This window comes from Eptesicus fuscus, chromosome 14 (genome assembly GCF_027574615.1).
Source record: "Eptesicus fuscus isolate TK198812 chromosome 14, DD_ASM_mEF_20220401, whole genome shotgun sequence".
NCBI lineage: Eukaryota > Metazoa > Chordata > Mammalia > Chiroptera > Vespertilionidae > Eptesicus > Eptesicus fuscus.
The window spans coordinates 25,861,452-25,884,329 of record NC_072486.1 but is presented as its reverse complement, the minus strand read 5'-3'; the positions used below and the strand labels follow the sequence as shown (position 1 = coordinate 25,884,329).

The 22,878-nt window shown below is 33.4% G+C and overlaps 1 protein-coding gene across 1 annotated transcript in view; it reads left to right on the top strand.

The window, feature by feature from the left end:
* Positions 1-22,878, top strand: part of PPP1R9A (protein phosphatase 1 regulatory subunit 9A) — a 226,291-nt gene that overhangs the window by 135,302 nt on the left and 68,111 nt on the right. The window contains 2 exon segments of the mRNA XM_054726426.1: positions 2,698-2,802; positions 15,647-15,782. Of these exon segments, the coding sequence (XP_054582401.1) occupies positions 2,698-2,802; positions 15,647-15,782 (241 nt within the window).

The window sequence follows — 22,878 nt, the reverse complement described above, 5'->3', positions numbered from 1 at the left end:
TCATGTGCCACTTAACTACAGAGATATGTTCTGAGAAATGCATCATTAAGTGATTTTGGCATTGTGCGAGCATCCTAGAGTACACTTACACAAACATAAATGGTATATACGACACTCACAGGCTGTATGATATATGTTTGATATAAAACTGGTTAATATTCCACAGAGATATAAACTATGCCTATGGGATTATCTTTTCTAACAGAAGAAAAGTATTCAACTTTTTTTCAGGACAAACATCTACAAATTAACATGCAACTACAATATGTCTAGGACTTTTAGTCAATATTAAACAGTAAATCAATTAAAATATATTCCCCCAAATTATCCTTCGTTGGGCCTGTTAAGTAATGCACCTACATGACATTGAAAGGAAATGTTGCCCTTCTTTTATTCCTATTTCCAAGCTTTAAATAACTTTTCTTAACACATGGCACAACATTTACCTAGGGTGATAGTAGTAGCACTCAATTTTTATTGATGAGAAGAGTCAATGTGATAACGATACCAGTTTTCCATAAATTAATCGTAAAAATCAGTATAATGTTATTAAAATACCAACTAGTGTGTGTTTTTATAGAACTTGGCAAGTAAGTCTAAAACTAGTTATGAAGAGATGCTCAAGAATAGCTCAGGAATTTTTGAAGGCCATGAACTAGGTAAAGAAATTGCCCTAACAAATGTCAAAACCAGTTATGAAGCAATATAGTATGCAGAGATAGACAAACAGACAAATAGGAACTAATAGAGAACCATCAACCATGTTGATGGACATTTGAAAACCATTACAAATCAGTGGAGTAAAAAGCAGACTCTTTATTAAATGTTAAGCCGATTGTTTATATCTTGGAAAAAATAAAAACAGATTGCTAACACATTATATTAAAAAAATAATATCTAGGTGGATATCTACCTAAATGCAGAGAAACAAAATGTTAAAATCTTTAGAAGAAACTGTAGAATAATTTTATAATATTGAAGCAGAGAAAGATTTCTTAAAACACAAAAACTACTTAATATAAAGTTAAAATTATAAATGTAATTATGTGTATATATCATTAAATTGTTTGCCTCAAAACCACTGTTTTCCAGAGAAATGTAAAAAAGACAAGCTACAGATTGGGGCAAAAGTATTTGCTACATATCTAATTGAGACAGTGTTATTATACAGTATATAGAAAAACATCTTATGTAAACCAATAAGAAAAAAAAAAAGACACAACCCAACATCAACAAAAAATGAGTAAAAGACATGATCTAACAGTGATCAAAAGTGAACAGTTGACTTGTAAACATATGATAAAACATTCAGCCACACAAGTAATCAGGGAAATGCAATTAAAATCACAATGTGTATCTTTTTACATGGACAATATCTGCAGTAGGTGAAGGGTGTGAATATACCAAGTGTTGGTGAGGGTGTGGAGAGTCAGAGCCTTTCTATATAATGCTGCTGAAAATATGCATTGGTGTAAGCATTTTGAACTGAACTTTAACAGTTTGTTCAAGTTGAAAAAGCCTCTGTTCCTTGACTCAGGAGTTCTCCTTCTCGGTATACATCCTAGAGAAACACGTGTGTAAAGAGACATGTACGAAATTGATTATTACAGTGGTATTCATAATAGCTAAAACTTAAAATAATATACTTGTCCATCTGCACAAAATGGATGAATATATTTTGGTATATTCATAAAAATAATAGTATATAGTTGTTAAAGTGAACTAGCTAAAATTGTATTTATTACCATGGATAAATCTCATATATAGTGTTGAGTGAAGCAAACTAAGTTGTAGAAAAAGAGATTTATGATGAAGTTTGAAAACTGGAAATGTACACGTCTTATGCCTATTTGTGCATATATGTTATTTGTATTTCAAAACATCAGTAGAAAGGCTAACCATCAAAATCAGTATGACCGTTACCTACCTCTGTGGAAGCAGAGAAGGGAATAGGATGAGACAAGTAATAAAGGGGCTTCAGCTTTCCTGTAATAAATTTATTTAGAAAAAAACTGACTCAAATATTGCACAGTACTAAGATCTGATAAAATTGGATATTGGTACATGAGTGTTTATTATCTAATTCCCTTTGTATTTCTCTATGATTGAAATACTTCATTTTGAGTAATTAAAAAAAATATATATAACATGTATGTAAATTTAAAAGCATGATACACCAAACAACACTAATACTGTATATTGCTCCTAAACAAAATACATACACACACACACATACACACACACACACACACACCTACACCTTTATGTATGTACATATATAAATTTATATACGTGAAGGATTCCCTGCAATTCTTGTTGTTCTTTCTTGGAGAGGAGAGATAGGACAAGGTATGATGCCCAAAGGGTATTTAAGATGCATTTGTTATGTTTTAAGTAATTTTAAAGACAAAAAAGATATAAATATGTCATACATTAACAGTTATCAACTCATTGTGATAGCAATATGGATGTTGGATAAAGTGAATCTCTTCATTTAGTATTGACTATTTCTGTTCTTCAAAAAAATCTTTTAAAAATATTAAGCATTTGACTAAGATCTTGAGTTTATATATAAAAGACAAATTTTGTATCAATAAGAGTATCTTAAAAAGCAGGTATTTTGTCAACTAATTTATTGTGATGGAAATATATTATTGTAAAAATTAAATATGGGTAATTTTTTTCCTCTTCCCAAAGAATACAAGTCAATGACCAGATTGTAGAAGTGGATGGAATCAGCTTGGTGGGAGTCACACAGAATTTTGCTGCAACAGTTCTCAGAAACACCAAGGGCAATGTCAGGTAAACATGTGGCTTCAGATCTGTACAATTTCATTACTTGATATTTTGTTTAAATTTTCTATGATTATACTTATAGATATATGTAATTATAATGAGAAGTTTATCTAAATGCTAAAATTTTGCCTTTAGTTTTTTATTTTTCTTTAATGTAATTAGTTCATGCAAATGTAATTTAAAACTAAAAATTATAGTATTCTAGAAAGATATGAAGATAAGGAGTGTACAGTATAAATCACTGTGGTTAGTTATTGAGCTTTTTTAGTGTGCCTTATTGCTGATACAATAAGAATTGTTATGACGATAGAATTTCTAGTTATGTCCTCAATGAATAAGACATTCATCCTCAAATCCTCTTAATAAAATCAGTTACACAGTAAATTGAAATGATTATACATATATTCAATGATACATGTTATTTAGATAAGCATATTGAATGATTTGAGGTTAATAATGCTTTAAAAATATTTTTATTGTTTTAAAGAGACTGATAAAATTATACTTTGGTAAACTATTACTTTTCCAACTTTAATAGGATAGAGGGTGCATTCTTTTGGACCTTAAAATTTATCTCCAATCCTGGGGTTCTGAAAATTGTAGCTTGGAAAACAAATATACTTAAAAGTAGTCTTGAGTCAACTAAGGTCAAACTTCGAAATTTGTTTTATTTGGTCATAGGGTACTTATTTTTAAATATAATATTGCTATGTCTTATACTTCTCCAAATATGCTATGAAGGGATTCATAAGGGGACATTATTTAGTATGTGTAATTATGAAAGTGTTTTAGTATTATCATCAAAATTAAATGGCCAAATGTTCTGAAAATATTGATGAGTTAATTGATCTAAAGAGGGTAAATTATGATTTAATTGCAGCATGTTTTATGTTGCAGAGGCGTGAGTTTAAGAATTTAGACTTTTTTAAGTTGGAAAGTACCCATTAATGCTGAAGGGAATGTTTAAGAAATACAGCCTCAATAACTTTTATGTTTATGTTTCAGGAATACCCATAGTCCTGAGAAAGTATGAAAATAATTGGCAAGAGTACATGTGATTATCTTTCGGGACTGTCGTATATCAGTATAGAACTTGGTTTGAAGTTGCCCATTAGAATTTAAAGTGAATTTAAAAGTGAAATAAGATATGCATTAAAGTTTGTGGTTACATGAAATCATAGTCATTCCTTTCTCTTCATAATTCTGTGCTGTTATTTCAAGCCTTGTACAGATCACCAAAGACTTCTCAACTGGTCATCCTCATTGCTAATACAATCTCCCTTTTTGAAACTGTCCTTCTCGTTCTTATCCCTAATGGACAAACACAATAGCAGTATTCACATATATGAAGGGCTATGGGAAAAGGCTTTTGACTCGTTCTGTGTATCTCTAGTAGTACAAATGAAACCTGTGGGTAGAAATAGCGATTCTGCACATCATGTTCCTCTCTTCAGAAACCTTCAATGGCCCTCCACTCTGGGCAGAATCTAAGTTCTCTATCCTGGTATTAGAAATCTTTCATCACCGTATCTTATCACTTATCTCTTCCTATGTTCATGGTTTGGTTCAGTCAATACTAGTGTAGTCATTATCCTTCGAATATGACTTGTGAATTTTTTTGTGAGCCTTTCTCTCTGCCATCTTTTTCTGTTCAAAATACTGTTTAGAACCTACTTATCTTAAAGATCGTATTTCAGATTCTTTCCTCTCCAAGAAGTACCCCTTCACCTCACTGTCCCCTAGTTATCTCTTCTTCCTGGTACACTAACCTTTCATTCCACTTTTTTTTTACCTTGAGGTGAGAGAACATTCTCCTTTCCTCTTCTAAAGGCATATACCTTATTTCCTAGCTCTGCAAAAATCTCGATATCAAAATGGGACCTTTAGGCTCCTTTGTTCCCCCAAATTATTTAACCCTGGGTCTCAATTGCGTCTTTTCTCAATTTTAACTTATTAAAAACAATATTTGAATCCACTGAATATATTTTATGTGGTAGTTCTTCATAAGGTATTAATATAAAATTAGGATCCAAAAATTAGACCTGTAGTTTTAATGAACAGTTTTAAACTGAGGATTTAAAATAGGTATGGTTCTATATTTCTCATTCATTGATAACTTAGCTATCACATTCATTGGTTACTAAAATTTATTTTTTAAAGAGTATCTAAAAATTACTAAATGTAGTTAGTATTTTTCTAACTACAAAGCACATATCTAGGAGGAATTTGTTTATTTATATACCTCTGTATAGTAATATGCAGAACAGTTCAATCCAGAATGGCTCTAGACGTAGCATGCTACATCATATGTAGTAGCACATTTACTATAGACTCCTTTGACTTTTGACTTTAAATTTTTACTACTCAGTATGTCTTTATTATATATGTCAATATTACCTGGTGCAACCTAAAAAGAAACGTTGTAACAATTATTTAAAAACTTATAATTGCCTAGCCTGCATGGCTCAGTGGTTGAGCATTGACCTATGAATCAGGAAGTCACAGTTCAATTCTCAGTCAGGACACATACCTGGGTTGCAGGCTCCATCCCCAGTGTGGGGCATGCAGGAGGCAGCCAATCAATGATTCTCTCTTGAGACTGATGTTTCTATGTCTCTCTCCCTCTCCTTTCCTCTCTGAAATCAGTAAAAAATATATTTTTAAAAAACTTCACTTTGAAAAAAAACTATAATCTTTTTGGTGGTTGATTTGTTTTGAAAATACTGTTAAGAAAGTGAAAAAGCAATCTAAAGAATCATATAAGTGTATTCCTAGTATCACATGAGCTCACTCCTCTAGGGGAAATGATGAACAACATAGAATGAAGAACAAGAACAGCATTGATCAGACTGTCAGACCTCAGAGGGAAGGTAGGGGAGGGTGGGGACAAGGGAGATAGATCAACCAAAGGACTTGTGTGCTTGCATATGAGCCTAACCAGTGATCACGGACAACAGGGGGATGGGTGCATGCGTGGGGGGGGGGGTTTGGGATGGGAATGGGTGGGGGGGGGTTGATGACAAATATGTGATACCTTAATCAATAAAGTAATTTAAAAAAAAATAAAATAAAGAATGTAACTTACAAAATGTAATATAGTTAGAAAGTTAGAGTAAAGTTTTGTTCTCATTGTCAGATCCTTTCTTTGGTAGAAATATACATTTTTTATATAAAAATAATTTAAATAGTTTAGATTCAGTTCATTTGAATCAGCAGATTTATCTCCTATTCACAATTGACTTTTATATTAGAACATACTAAAATGACGCTTTACTTGGAAATCCTGAAAAGACCCTCATATTTGTTGGCCCAACAAATAAAAAAACAACAATTTTAAACTCAAAATTATTAATTTATTAGAAAAAATAATAGGATGTAGTTCAAAAGATAACAGTGACTGGTTGTATACCTATGGAAAGGAATCACCAGATGTTCACAGACTGATTCAAGATTGTACAAAACTACCTTATATTTATGCTCAGATATAGAATTTAGCCTTCTGTGATAGCGTTTTGCCAGTGGTAGTCTAAATTTGGTTCAATATCTTGTGTTATATCTTTGTGGGCAAGAGAAAAATGTGTTTTGAATTATGGTATAGGTAGCAGATAGGTAAAAGAATAGGTGCTAATTCTGTTACCATATCAAAATCAGAATGAGGCATTAAAAGAAAAATTATTACATACCAATGCTCTTCATGAACTTAGATACAAAAATCCTTAACAGAATTTTAGCAGATTGAAATCAGGAAGTTATAAAAGTATGATAATTTATGACCAAGTGACATCTTTGGAATGCATGGTTGATTTAATGTTTGAAATTCAACCTACGGAATTTCATAAGGGAAATTCCTCAATGTGATAACTAGCAGCCCAAGTGAACTGACAGCTAATATTACATTTAATGATGAAAGACCAAATGCTTTCCCCTTATACTAGGACAATGCAAATATGCCCACTTTCTCCACTTCTATTCAAGTTGTACTGGAGGTCATAGCTTGTTCAGTGAAGCAAGAATAAGAAATGGAAAACACTTAGATTTTAAAAGGAAGAAGTAAAACTTTGTTCACAGACAACATGGTCATATGTAGAAAATTCTATGGAATCTACAAAAAATGCTACTAGAACTGATAAGTGAGTCAAGCAAGGTTACAGGAGATAGGCTGTTGTACAGAAATCAATTCTATTTCTAGATACTAGCAACAGCAAAGAATTGAAAGTTCAAATAATAGCATTCATAATAACAGCAAAAACACTTAAGGATAGTCTGGCATGATATATTGAATATATCAGCAAAATTCTGAGAAAATAAAGACAACCTAAATGAGTGAAGAAATAGACTCCATGTTTATGGATCAGAATACTCAATATTGTTAAGACTTCAATTTCCCCCAAAATCTATAGATTAAGCACAATCTCAACAAAAATCTCGAAGGCTCTCTTTCTTTGGTAGAAATAAACATTTTTTAAAAAGAACAAAGTAGGGGACTTTTGCTGCCTGACAGCTGCACTAATCACAGCAGTCTGGTTTAGGCATAAGGATAGAAATATAGATTAATGGAATAGAATAGGGAGTTTCATTATAGACCTGCATAGACATAAACAATTGATTTTTTACTAATGCCCCAAGGTAATTTAGTGGGGGAAATTATAATATTTTTAAAAATCGGTGCTGGAAGAATTGGATAACTACATTAGAAAAAGCAAACAACAAAATTTGGCCTTCCTTCCACAGTCTATACAAAAATTAACTCAAGATTGATCATAGACTGAAGTGCAGCAGCTGAAACTATAAAATTTATAGAAAACAGGCAAAAATCTCAATGATCTTGGGTTAATCAAGGATCTTTTAAGACATAAAAGCAAGAAATACAAAAGAACGAAATGGTAAACTCATCAAAAATTTAAACATTTGTTTTGAAAATACTGTTAAGAAAGTGAAAAAGCAATCTAAAGACGGAATATTTGCAAAACATTTATCTGATAAAAGACTTATTTAGAAGACATGAAGAATTCTTACAGTTCATTAAGAAGATATATAACCCTATTAAAAATGTGCAAATCAATTAAAGAGACACTTCACCGAGGAAGATATACAGTTAAGCACATGAAATGCTGCTCAATGTCATTAATCATTGGGGAAATGCAAATTCAGTTCCCAATGAGGTGCTACTACACACACAATAGAATGGCTGAAATTTAAAAGACTGATGATACTATGCATTGACAGGGATGTGGAGCAGCTCTAGCATTCCTTCACTGCCAGCGGGAATGCAAAATAGCATAACCACTTTGCGGAACAGTTTGGCAGGTTCTTATAAATTAAAACTAGAGGCCGAGTGCACGGATTCGTGCACCAGTGGGGTCCCTCAGCCTGGCCTGCGGGAATCGGGCCGAAACCGGCTCTCCGACATCCCCCAAGGGGTCCCGGATTGCAAGACCGCTCTTGCAGGCTCAGTTCCCAAGACCTGAATGCCCACTGGCTCCCTCCTCCCTCCTCTCTGGGTCCGGGGTGCGGGTGAACCAGATTCGGGGCCGACAGTGCCCCAGCAGCAACCTAACCCATGGCCGATAGTGCGAGGAACCAGGCTTCCTTCTCTACTGGACGTAGCGTCTGCCCCCTGATGGTCATTGCACATCATAGCTACTGGGCAAATGGTCGAACAGTTGGTCAGTTGCTTAGGCTTTTATATATTTAGACTAGAGGCCTGGTGCACAAAATTCGTGCAAGAGTAGGCCTTCCTTCTCCCGGCTGCCAGCACCAGCTTCCCTCTGGCACCCAGGACCCGGGCTTCTCTCGCAGCCCCAGCTTTATCCTGAAGGTCCTGTCTAATTAGCATAGTACGCTTTTATTATTGTAGCTGTACACTTACCATACCAGCCAGCAGTTCTACTCCTGGCTATCTACTAAAAAACAATAAAAACATATATCAACCCAAGACTCATGTTTGCATATTCATAGGAGCTTTGTTTATAATAGCTGAAAACTGGAAAAAGTGAGTTCAGATGTCCTTAACTGATAAATTGTTATACACAATTTTTGTATCCCACAATATACAGGGGTGGGCAAAAGTAGGTTTATCATAACAATATGTAATACAATAACTAATAAACAACAATACAAGAATAAACCCATGTTTCGTGTACTCACAACTAAAAACCTACTTTTCCCACCCTTGCAATTTATTTGTTTTCTGTTACATATCTTATCTCAAGAAGAACCCTGAAAATTTTGCAAGTATTTAGGAAGACCTGACCAGGATGGTGAGAAGTCTAAACATTTTCCTTCTACATATAAAAGTAAAAGGTTCTACAAACTTTTTCCTAAGAAATAGAAAAATTTTTAAAGACATGATAGCAATTGTAAAGCACTTGAAAGTGTGAAATCTGGGGAAAGGATTAGCGATTCCTTTTAACTCTAGACAGCTGACCTAGTACTGAAGGACAGCAGTTATGGAAAGTGATACTGTAGGAGAGAGATTGTGCTTCAGTCTGAGAAACGTCCAGAAAGTATATGTTTGCCCTTCAACACCATTCACATTTAACTTTACATGCTTTCTGGCTGGTACCTGCTACTTATTGATCATTATGTATTCATAATGTTTTTATCCCCAGCATATATATTTAACAACTTTTTGACAGTGAGCCATACACCACTACTGAAGGTCAGGATTTTATAGGAATTGTAGTTCCACACAATGGAAAACAAATTAATCTGAGGGTCTTACATATCTCTCTGTCGTTTATGGAAGATGTTATAATATTCAAAAGGAAATTGAAATGAATGCTAAGTGAATTTTTATAGATACACACATGTTTATTTTGGATTCACACCTAGGCATATAATTTCTAAATATAGAAGTTTTGAAAAAAAATTTTTTCATTTAAAATCATTGGTGTATCAGAGATTTCGATTTGACATGCATTAAATCTTGACATGTTTTCACTTCATTTTCATCATTTTAATAAGAGTTTTTGTTGCCATTACACACCAAGGGGAAGTTGAGGTTTTCACTTTTTATCAAAGTGATTCTGTGGTTGTGCATAATGGAGTGTCGTATCCAGTGGAGGCAGTATAGGATTGCCATGTTATGGAATCATCAGTCCTGCGGGCTTTCTGTTTACATCACTCATAAGACTACACCCTTGCCCACAGACAAGAGAAGCAGCCACTGTGGGTTTCAGACCAGGGGTAGTAGAGCTTTTTAATCTTATATATATGAGAATGGTCAGCGGTCACTGTGATAAAAAGAAGATTAAAAACAGTGGAGATTTCAAAAAACTACTTTACAGAAGACTTTAGTTTAATGAGACATTTTCTGATGTCACTCTGTACAGAATAACATTTTTTAAATTTCCTTTTAAAGTGTTTATATGCATAAATATTTAAGCCTGACACAGCAATGCTAACTTTCAAGTAGAGTAATTTATACCTATTGCACAGTATATAGTCCTTGAAGTAGCACGTGGTAGACAATTTAAAAAAAAATAATTCAATTACAGTCATGTGTCCTTAATGATAGGGATATATTCTAAGAAATGTGTGGTTAGGCTATTCTGTCGTCACGTGAACATCATAGCGTGCACTTGCTCAAGCCTGGATGGCATAGCCTACTACACACGTGGGCTATATGGGATAGCCAGTTGCTCCCAGAGTACAAGCCTGTACAGCACTTTACTGTACTGAATACTGGAGGCAACTGTAACAGTAAAAACATGGCATAAAAGATTAAAAATGGCACACCTGTACCATGAATGGGAGCTTGCAGGAATGGAAGTTGCTCTAGGTGAGTCAGTGAGTGAATGTGAAGGCCTAGGACATTACTGGCCACCACAGTAGACTTTATAAACACTGTACCCTAGCATCACCAAGAATGTGCAAGAAATACAGTGTGCTACATTACAATGGCTATGACGATGTTACCAGGCGATAGAAAGTTTTCAGCTTCATTGTGATTATGGCACCACCGCTGTATACGCAGTCCATCACTGACCGAAACGTCATGATGCAGCACATGACTGTGCTCTGTTTTTACATTGCACTATGGTATAGAAAATGTTCTGATGGTTAGTATTGGGTTAGATACAAAATTCCTTTCAAAGAACTAATGCTTATAAATAAGTTTTAAATATTTTAAGTCTAGGTAGTGCAGGTCTAGCTTTTAAAAGCAATATTTTCCTAGATGGATTTTTTTCAATGTTAAATATATCATATGTTATAGCTTACCATATGTCTAGCTAGAAAGAAAAAATATGTAAGAGTATGCAAGTACAAGAAAGAGGCAAAGCTTGGTGACATAGAACTTTAGCTGGTAAGTTCTGTCAACATATTGTATGAAAGGGGCTGTACATACATTTACCACCACCTACTCAAGTAGAATTAAGTGAAATACTTAAAAAGCTACCAAGTTAATCCTGGTCAGTGTGGCTCAGTGGTTGAACATAGATCTATGAACCAGGAGGTCATGGTTCAATTCCCTGTCAGGGAACGTTCCTGTGTTGCGAGCTCGATCCCCAATAGGAGGTGTGCAATAGGCAGCCGATCCATGATTCTATCTCATCAATGATGTTTCTGTCTCTCTTCCTCTTCCTTACTCTCTGAAATCAATAAAATATATTTTTAAAAGCTACAAAGTTCAGAGTAAGAGCATAAAATGTGATCAAACAGGAAAAATGAGACACTTTTTACAAAAATGTTTAAAACTACCAATGACCTTTGTGACCTAAAGCTCAAGTATTGTATAAGGACAGGAGGTCTTGTACAGCGATTTTATATATATATATATATATATATATATATATATATATATATATAATCTAATAATAGACAAATATGCAAATTGACCGTACCTTCGCTACACCTAAGCCACGCCCACCAACCAAGCCACGCCCATCAACCAATCAGGACGAGTATGCAAATTACCCAACAAAGATGGTGGCTGATTTGCATATCAAGACAGCGTCCAAAGAAGCCAAGAGCTGCAGAAGGGAGTAAAGCTTCGAAGAAGCAAGCAAGCCGGGGGGGCGGGGGGTGGGGAGGGGAGGAGAAGGGAGGAGCGAAGTCAGGGCCTGGGGTGAAGGGAAAAGCAGGCGGGCTGGCGGAGAAGGCGGGGCGGGCGACAAGGGCGGAGCGGAGGCGGGGCCGGGGGCGAAGGGAAATATATCTCATTCAGGTTTTTGGTATGCACACAATAAATATTTGTTTAAAGAATATATGAAGGAAAGAATTGATTATACAAAGCTAACAACTAGATCCTGGTATAGCGTTTCCTTTTTTAAATTAGCTTAATTTCACATTGAGAACTTTTAAATTTTGACATCAAATGCCATTTTGACTAGCGTATCACTTTTATTGGAATAACTTTAGACTGTAAAGCAAGGCACTCATAAATCATTTTTCAACATAACCTCTCACATCATTCACAGAGAATATGTAGATCTTTATGACTTCAAATCAGCAAATTGCAAGTCCAATCTTATAGTTGTTTGACAGCTCACCAGAGAATTCAGTAAACGAATCAGATGAACTCCATATAATCTCATCATCTAAACTACCAAGGACAGTGTATGGGCATTACTTGCTCTGATAATAGATTTTTTAAAAAAAACAAAAACTAATTCATCTGACTTTGTCTGTTATATCTCAGCTTGAGGGTGGCAGGGGGGAGTTCTTAGTGAAATAATTCACATTAAAACAGCATGATTATTTTAACACTAGAAAAAAGCCATGCTAAAAACATAAAGCTTAATTGTATATTTTAGTTTTAGTTTTGCCATTATATAGACATAACCTTAGAAAATACCTAATTTTTTATTTAAATATCCATTAGAGTTTAGTGTCTGTTACCTCATTTTTATAGTTAGAAAAATAAATCGATCACGCCATTTCTTGTTGAAGCAAAGAAAAAAGTTTAGAAAGTAACAAGAAAATATATTTTTTTCTTAAAGGATCTTGAAGTTTAGAAACAGGCTGATTTGACTAAACATATGTCATTTCATTTGGAGATAATGTCTACAATATATATCACTAATTATGTACAAATATCACATATTTAGAGGGACTGATTATTGTAGACTTTTATTATATTTTTAAAGATTTTTAAAATTCAATTTAATGTGATCATGTGCTCCACACTTTTATCTTTCGAGGGTGAATTATAATAACGTGTTCAGCACACTCTAGTGCAAGTATTTTATTTTTTCCTGTGGTCATCCTTATCAGGATGAATTCTAATATTGTGAATATGTACTATAAATTATACTTGATTACAGAACTTTAAAGATGTGTACAGCTAGGCGCTATAATGCCACCCAAAATACCTGTCTGAATGAAGAGATGTATACTTTAACACACACTTTTAAAAGTGAGTGTATTTCATGAGAGAAATTGTCTATTTTATATGTAATTACAAATCACTTCTGTTTCATCAAACTGTAAAGTGATTTTGAATATGAACTAATATTGGGCAAATAGTGAAGAATGTTAAATTGTAGCAGTAAATTCAGAAAGAAAGCCAAGCTGTGATTTTGAGCAAGTTGGCCTTCATGATTTAAAATGCTGTTTTCTTATGCAATATGGAACAATTCTTATTTCCTCTGAAACTTTGTTCATAAATAATTCTTGTTTGGAATTAGGGATTGTATTTTGAAGAAAGGAAGAAACTTGTAACATCACATTGGAGTTTTGATTATTCTATTGTATAATTACATAATTTCTTATTTAATATAATTTAGACTTTAAAAATAATATTCTGCTTTAAAATTTTTCACAAGGTCTTTCTTAAGATTCCTTCTTTCATCTCTAAAATCAGCAATTAAAATCAGTTTCAACTCTTTGGCAAGTGGACCACATCTTTTGTTTTTCTCTCCTGAATTGTGTTTACATTAGCTTTAAACACTTGCCTTGTGGAGGAAATAAACTTCTACATTCTTAGGGAAAACTGTTAAACTAAAAGATCTAACACAGTAATTCTCAAATGAGTTTAAAGAACTTATGGCTTAAATGAATGTGAATTCTAATTTACTTACTTTGAGCTTGGCAGCTGTTTTTGATTAATTTGCATTTTGTACATTAATTGCTTCCCTCAATCTCCTGTCAGATTTATAGTAGGGAAGTTATATTCTCTTAAACCCACTCTGTTATTCATTTAAAGAAAGATAAAAGATCAGTCTAGAAAATTAAGAAGTAAACTGCAGTTGGCAAAAGATAATAAATAGAATAAACACATACACTTATATTATTTGTGTGTTTATGTATATGTATGTATGTGCAATATATATAGGTGAGGATATAGAACCATTGCAACTCAATAATAAAATGTCAGACAACTGGAGTGTTTTAAAAAATGGGCAAAAGATTTGAAAAGATATTTCACTGAGGAAGACATGTGCATGGTCAAAAAAACGCATGAAAAGATACTTAAAATCATTAGTTATCAGGGCATTGGAAATTAAAACCATTATAAAATACAACTAGATACCCAGTAGAGTGGCTAAAATTTTAAAAGACAATACTAAGTGTTGGTAAGAAGGTAAAGCAACTTCACCTTTCATACATTGCTAGTTGGAATGTAAAATGGTACCACCACTTTGAAAAAAACAATTTGGCAAATATTTGAAAAGTTAAGTATATACTTACTTAACATATGACATCGATTATTTGTCTTAAGGGAAATGAAAATTAATGTCCAAACTTGCACTCAAATGTTTATAGTAATTTTGCTCATTTTATCCAAATTCCAATCCCAAATACCTATCAATAGACAAATAGATACACCAAATAAAGTATATCTGGTACAATGAAATACTATTCAGTTACAAAAAGAAACAGATTGCTGATACTTGTAATAACATGGATGAATGCCCAAAACATGATAGTGAACCAAAGAAGCCAGACACTCAATGATTCCATTTATATGAAACTTTAGAATAAAGATAAATCTAAAACAGGGTAAGATGATTTACTAGAAAGGAACTGGTATATTTTAGTTGGATGGAAATAATCTATATCTTTATTAATGTGGTGTTTATAGGTTTATTCATTTGTCAAACTTATTGACCTTTACATTCAAAATAGATGTATTTGTGTGAATTATACCTGAATAAAGATGAAAATTTCAGTGTTTACAAATTTTATTTATAGTTGATTCTTAAAGGAAAATAGCTCAATTGATGAAATGAACACCTAAATATAATATCAAAATTAAGACCTGCTTAAAACTTCAAAAATTCTCCAAAAGAAATGAATTAATTCACCAACTCTCCTTATTTTAGTTTTTCTTTTTAAATCTAAAACTAACAAAACTACATATACCCCCTTTTATTTCTTATCTCTAAAGTTATAGTAACTTACCAAAAAGTTAGTGCCTCTCTCTACATATATTTACCCACCTAAGGTATGCTATATCTCAAAAAGTTTTATGCAGTTTTTGTGTTATAAAGAGGACATTACTATGGAAATCTTAAGTTCAATGGTACAGGAAATTAGGACTTTGCTGCCATATGTAGAGCATCAAAAGTGTGTATAGTATTGTAATACATCTGTTTTGTTTTTTCCCAAGGTAATAATTTTTTTTATGATCTTTTATTTTTTTTTTCCTTTCTGTTCCTTTGGGCTGCCACAAAAATAACTTTGATTGCCCAGCTAACCTCTCCTGCCACCCATGCCTACCATTTTAAGTATAGAGGTTATTTTATTTTATTTTATTTTTTGAGGCTTCATGGATCTTGATGAGATATCAATCTTGGTCACTTTGCTTCATGGATCCTGAAATATCAATCTTGGTTACTTTTCTTAGCACTTTTTTTTTTAACTGAACAGTCTAATTATATTAGTCTCTTCAACCTTCCTGCAGATTTGTTATTGGGCGAGAAAAACCAGGACAAGTGAGTGAGGTTGCGCAGTTGATAAGCCAGACGCTGGAACAAGAAAGGCGCCAGAGAGAGATGCTTGAGCAGCACTACGCCCAGTATGATGCCGACGACGATGAGGTAGGCAGCCTGAGCTGACATTCTTTTCCTGCATTTCTTCTCCCTAGGTTCCTCCTTCATAAAACTCTCTTTACTTTATAACAGTATGGCAGGTTCTTTGCAGTTTCCCAAGGAGCGTGTGTGTATGTTCAATCTCACGGAAAAGAAATATTACTTGCTTTTATATTCACATATGAATCAAATATTGGTATTCTGTTGATAGTGTGAAGACTTTGGAGTCAAATAAGTCATCTTTTATCACACTATTAAAAGAAATTCACTGAAACAACCACAAAAAAAAAAAAAGAGTAAAAATACCAAACATGCAAATGGTTGCTGTCTTTATGGTTTGAATTAGGTGGGGTTTTTTTCTCTGTGTTTTTGCAATTTTTATCAAATTTTCAGCCAAAATGCTTTTTCCAAAAAAAAAAAAAAATCAGTAAACATTTGCGTGAAAAAGCACACACATACAAACACAGAAAAGCACTAAAAATCACTGAGGTTTTCAGGCTTTTCATTTTGTCCAGGAAGAGAAAGTTCCTTGGATCTGCTCGCTATGATTTGTGCTAACACAATGCAGAACAAAGCTTTCCCACCAGCACATATTCCAGAGAGTAGATACATATTGGAATAATTTTGCATCCTGTTCTCTGTAGAAGATCAAGTAAATGAATAGAAGCTAACCCCCAAGTGAAAACGGCTGTCGGGAACCCTTGTGTGTTGTAATATAATACAGATGCTGGTCTATTTCTAATGTAAATGCCAAGTGTACATTGATATAATGGGACAATATGCTTTATTTTAAATGTGCATGTGTTTCATATTGGCATATCAAAAAATCCACCAACAATTTAGTTGTAGTATTTCATACTCCATAAACATGGTAAATATTCAGGTAAAATAAATATTCTTTATTCCAGCTGATTCAAGGACAGTGCAACTTCATATGTTCAACCTCTGTTCATCTGAATTTATTCTATGTTCAGAACTTTTTAGGTTCCTGGCCAGAATGTAGTGAAGATTAATAAACAGACATTCAAATATTTTAATGTATTTTTAATCTGGAATGTTTTAACCCAAATGTATATTAATTTTTCATGTGCTTGTAGTATAATGAGGATGTACTCTCCATTTCTTAGAGTAGAAAATTTAAAATGATGCATTAGTTAACTTTTGATCAAAGAGTACACGTAAAGTCTTCACGTGAAAGGCTCACATAATCCTGTTTTGTTGATTTTATTTTTTCACTTGCAGAATTCATATGAAATGGCAAGTATTTTTTATTATACTGAGATATTATATATGAAAATGTTATCTTGGATTTAGAAACTAAAGAAGTGATTTCCTCACATACTTGAACATTCATCTCACCTAGTCTTCCATTCTCTGTGCTAGTGTTTTATGTTTTAGCAGAGATACTGATTTGCTTTGGCTACAAGCCTATTTTAGGGTTGCAGAATCGACTCTGCAGGTCTGGTTTTTACCTGCTCACTCTGCTAGAAAGAATTTGGAGCTGCAGTGCAGGGAGTAGGGGTGACATCAGTGGTGGAGGCTGAGGAGACTAAGCTTTCTGGTCTCTGTGGGCCTCCGTGTCTCTGGCTGTAGAGCACAGGGAATGGGATAAATCTCTGAATTTTTTCCAGCTTCTAATATTCTGTGAGCCTATGAAATAAAGCATCTGGTGAAACAAGAAAAGAGGGAAAATAAAATAGTTTTTTAAGGTTCGTCAAGTGAAATTTTTAGATCATATACTCCATACTTCTTCCAATTATTTTGAGGAAATGATCACATTCATCCCCCAAAAGTTTTCGATTCAAACAGGTAAAGATCTCTCTCTCTCTCTCTCTCTCTCTCTCTCTCTCTCTCTCTAGATATAGATATAAATATAGATATACACATATCTATGTATATTATTTTCTAATGTAATAATTTTAGTAAATGCAAAAGGAATGTTTGTTACTCAACATTTATACTTAAGAAAACATCATATGGATTTTTTTTGCCAATTTTTGTAAGGAAAGCAGAGTTGATTGTCACTTAAGCAGATCTTTTCAGGGGGAATAGGGGTAAGTAAGTATTCAGTGCCAGGCACTTTCCCCACATAATTTCATGTATCTTTACAGCAAACAGAAAAGATTCTTTTTTTTCTCTAGAAGTGCAGCCACTGAAGCTTTTTCTGGTGTTTGACAGAGTTAGGATGGGAAGAGGAATCTTCCTGACCAAGGCCTGGACTCTGCACCACGCTGCTCTCTCTGAACAGAGTGGACTGGTGCGTCTGTCTGTGTTCAGGCGCACACAGGCTCATGGGTAACAAGAGATGCTGCAGAGAGGGTTCCTGTTGAAGGTGATGGAGTATCTTGTAAGACTTTGATGCTGTGACTCTGTCCTATATTTCTAATAATAAGGGAATCTAATTCTTGGAGGGTTTTTACTCTAGGCAAATGCTTAATCCATAAGTATCCTGTGAAGATAGGACCTAAAGAGCATACAAATGTTTTACAAAAAATAGAGTTTAGCTTTAGGTTAAACTTTTTCTTCTCCTGCAAGTTGTAGAAATAGAAATCAGGTGCTACTGCGTCACTCCAAGTAACCCTCACTTTACTGAAATGTCACGGCGCCTTTTCCTCTGTCTCTCTCACTCATGCTCCTCCCTGATGTACGTGCTTCCTCTCTTGCTGTTGCACACCACCTCACCCAAGTGTGCCAAGCTGGAACCAACTGTTAATTTCCTGTGCATAGGAGAGATGAAAGCTGTACAAATGAATAAAAGTCACTCTTGTGTAAACACTTTATCTATGTGACTTAAATTCATTTCTTTTACTAATGCTACGAAATATTTTTAAATTGATTTGAGTGTTGTGTCCCTATTTTTTATTTACTGTCTTTGTTAATAAAAAGTAAAATGTCCAAAAAATGTAATGGAAATTAGATTAATCATTACTGGTTATCCAGTGGGTAAATGGTCCTTGAATAATTTAGTTAATTTGATATCTACTTGAGTAATTCATTGATTAACATATCTTTGTTAATCCTGAATTGTATAATCAATCATTTGGTTTCTCATGCTTTCTATTTATAGAATCATTCTGTGATTTCAAAGATAAAATCATTTTTATTTGACACTATCCCCTGTGACATTCCCTGGGCCAGCCAGGAAAACCTCTAATTAAATGCAGAACAACCAAGTTCATCCAAGTAATTCCATTGCCAGCATTTAGATCATTGTTGTCTATGAAGGATAGATAGCTTCTGGTTTTGGTCAAATCATCCAAGGTTGATTCTAACTTGGAACTTGTCACACTGACAGAGGGGAGTTGCTTGCTTGAATTGCCTACAGGGAAAACACTGTAATGTGATAAATATATCCAGAAATTGTAAAAGTACAGTGGAACCATAGTTGGGATTCAAACTACTTTATCATGTATAGTGTGTGCTTAGATATATCTGGTTTAATGCTTTAGGAAAGCATAAATGATACCCCAAAAGAATTAAAATATAGAGATAATACCCAAACTCTGAATTTCTGCATTTTTCTAGGCTTTTCTTCTCCAAGTATTTAAACTAGAAGAGTTTATAATAAGCAAACAGCCAATTCAACATAATTTGCATTCCTATATCTTTTTACACTCAATGTTAAACATTCTGATTCTTTAAAAGCAAAGTGGCTTTTTAAAATGGCTCTACCTAAAGGCTAAAAGTGGCTTTTAAAAATGGCTTGTGAAAATGGTTTTACCTAAAGGCTAAAGAATAAAAGAGATTCTATAAAGAAGAGAAAAATATATATCTGAAAAACTGAAAAATTTTAAATGTAGATCTGTGATTGGTGTTTGCATTTCTGGATTTAATAGAATTATTGTTCATTTCCCTTCCTTCCTCCCTCCCTCCCTTCCTTTTTCTTTTTCTTTTCCTTTTCTTTTTCTTTTTCTTTTTCTTTTTCTTTTTTTCTTTTTCTTTTTGAACAATCTGGAAAGTAGCCATGGAGGATTTCAGTAAACCCCTCAAACAGTCAGCACTGTCCCATGAAATTCTGGGGTATGGTAAATTTTTCAACTAGATTTTAATTTTCAATAACAAATTAAATCTCCTGTCATTAATACTCCACAACAATCAATCTTTAGCATTTGAGTGGTGAAATGATGTAATTCTGGTATGTTTTGTGTTCTGTGGGTCTTCTATACATATTTGGGGCATCTCTATCAGAGAGTATTTTGCAACGTGAAACACTGTGGGCTCAGATTGGAAATGAAGTCCGAACTGGTACTGTCCTGCTTTTTTAAATTAGAAAATAAATATCGTCATTCACATTAAAGTGAGCTATTTTACATGCACATTTAAAGTTATCTGATTATTTTGCTTTTGCCTCTTTCTATATCCTTTTAAACTATACTATGTATTACATTTTAAAGGCTTAGATTATAGATGGCATTTCAAAGTCTCTTTAGGCAGTATTTCATAACTATGTTAATCATCACTCCAGTAATGGAGGCCCCCTTTTTTAAAAACATAATTTAATCTTTCTATGATTTCTTTCCATTACTGGAAATTAATATCATTATAACTATATCATAACAATAATAGTTAATTTTTTAGAATCTTTTAAAGTATTGAATACAATTTGGAGCAGCTACCTACATGTATATGCATTTTCATTGCTTGTGTTAACGTAATAATTGAAGGCAAAAATATAATGGAAGCTATGGTTTGCACAAGTGTTAAAAGGTTTACAAGAATAGAGTTTTTATGTGAAAGCATTAAAGGGATAGCATTATATTTGACTCATGCTGTTTGCTGTTCCTGGTTGAAAACAGCTTGTGTTGCGTGAACAAGAGATTGCAGTTATTATGGATGGCTTTTTAACAATGTGAATTGACTTTATTCTGTGTTTATAAGAGTGGGAGCATTCTCTTAGTTCTTGAAAGTGTATGCTACAGCAGGCACCGGAACTTCAGCAGTTGATTTCTTATCCTTTACCATTAGGCTGCTCTCTTTAGTGGGGTAAATCCTCCTTTAATTTTTGTTGTCAACTATTTTAGAACACGGTGGCTGACTTGCAAGGAGTGTCTGGCAACTGCAATAACAATAACAACTATTCCCTTAAGGTTCGTTTTCTGGTGGGGAACAATGCTTATCTGTACCTTCCCGCTTCGTGTGTGAAATGAAATCGTCTCTGTCTTATTAACTAGCTTGATGCTCACAAGATCTTCTAGAGCTGTGTGTTGTGAATGTTGAATAATAGTTTGAAGATTATTGTTTGAAAAATAACATTTAATTCTGAAACTTGAGTCTACATATCTTAGATACAGAACTGGACTCACTTCCTAATATTTAACCATGAATGTTTTTAACCCTTAACACTTTAAATACTTTGTAATTCATATTAAAGGGGAACAAAAGAAATCTAACAACAGAGCTGTATGATGTTGGTACAATACAGCATACACAGTAATTTATATTGTCTTTAAATCCAGCAATTTTCTTTTAATACAATGTTCTTAATTTTTTTAAAAAAATGAGTGCATATATCTTTAAATTATCATAGTACTTACTTGCATGATCTATATGGTGGATGTGCCAAAATGTCTAAAAATGTGTTATACTATAAATAAAATATTCTTATTATCTTTAGCTGCCAGTAAGAGAGAGGAGCTTGAAAAGAGAAGTCAGTTTTTCTTTTTTTTTTCTTTTTCTGAAACATATGAAAAGATGCCCAACATATAAGCAATGAGGATGCGAAAATGAAAAACCAAAATGAAATATTCCATTCTCACTGAATTGATTTAAATGGGATATTTTATGTTTGGGCGAGAATGTGGGGTAAAAGGACCTCTTATTCTCTGCACATAGGAACATAAATTGGCCCAACAACTTTGAAAAACTTTTGGCCATTATCTAGTAAAGTGAATCAACAATTATATTTCTTACTAAACACCTTATGTACATGAGCTATAATAAATGTATAATATTGTTTTGAATAGAGAAAAAATTGGGTACAACTGCTATCTTTATCAACAAGAGAAAGTGTAAGTATATTGTAGTATAGGCATACAGTGGGGTAATATACAGAAGTTGTTTCAACAAACCACAACAACCGGTGGACTCTGAGGAGTGTACCATTAAAAACAAAAAGGCACAGAAGATTACAAACAATATGATTTCATTTATACAAAGTTTAAAATCCTGTAAAAATAAATAACACATTGCTTAGTTATTATAAAAATCTTTTAAAAAAGAGAAAATTAAGAGTGATAAAAGCAGATTTACTCTGTAGGTTAAGTGTTTGAAATAGACTCAAGGAGACACACACACATAGAGGACCATAATTAAAATGCAGTGGTTCTGCTTCTGTTCTTGAACTAGGTTATTAGTTCATTGGTGGTGGTTACATCATTATTCATTATATTTTCTATACGTTACAAAACACCATGTACCAACTCAATATTTAATGAAAAAGGTTAAAGTCTGCCATGTAGAATTGCTTCGATTTAGCAGGTATGTAGATATAAAATGAATAGTTCCTGTTCTTCAAGGACTTACAGAATGACTTAAGAACCTGTGTCTCAAACTTGCCTCGATGTGCGGATCTCATGGTACTTCTTTAAAATTATAGATTTCTACCTTGAGCCTAAGACCTACTGAAACAGAATATACTTGGTAGACAATCTAGGCTTATGGGAGTTTGTGGGGAAGCGGGTAGCTGCAATCAGAGCCAGGAAAACGGATATAAAGACCTTCGAGTCCTGGTATTGCAGAGATTTGCAAAAAGGTATTGCTGCCAAGAACCACCAGATAGCCATAATGAGGAAAGGAGTAGAATTATTCTCCCTCCAAGGAATTTGTAAGATTGAGATTATTTTTATTATCAATTGATAGATAATTCATAGACATACCATCAATGACATTTTTGTTGATTTTAGTTTATTGTTTATATAGTCTATAGTCTATTGTTTAATATATATATATATACACATATAATATATATATATATATATATATATATATATATATATATATATAATACTTCTGGTTCTATTTAATGACCTGTTAACATTTTTGTAATCATATGAGTCAGTTTTTAAATGAACACACCATATTTTCTAAGATTTAATTTGTTGTATAA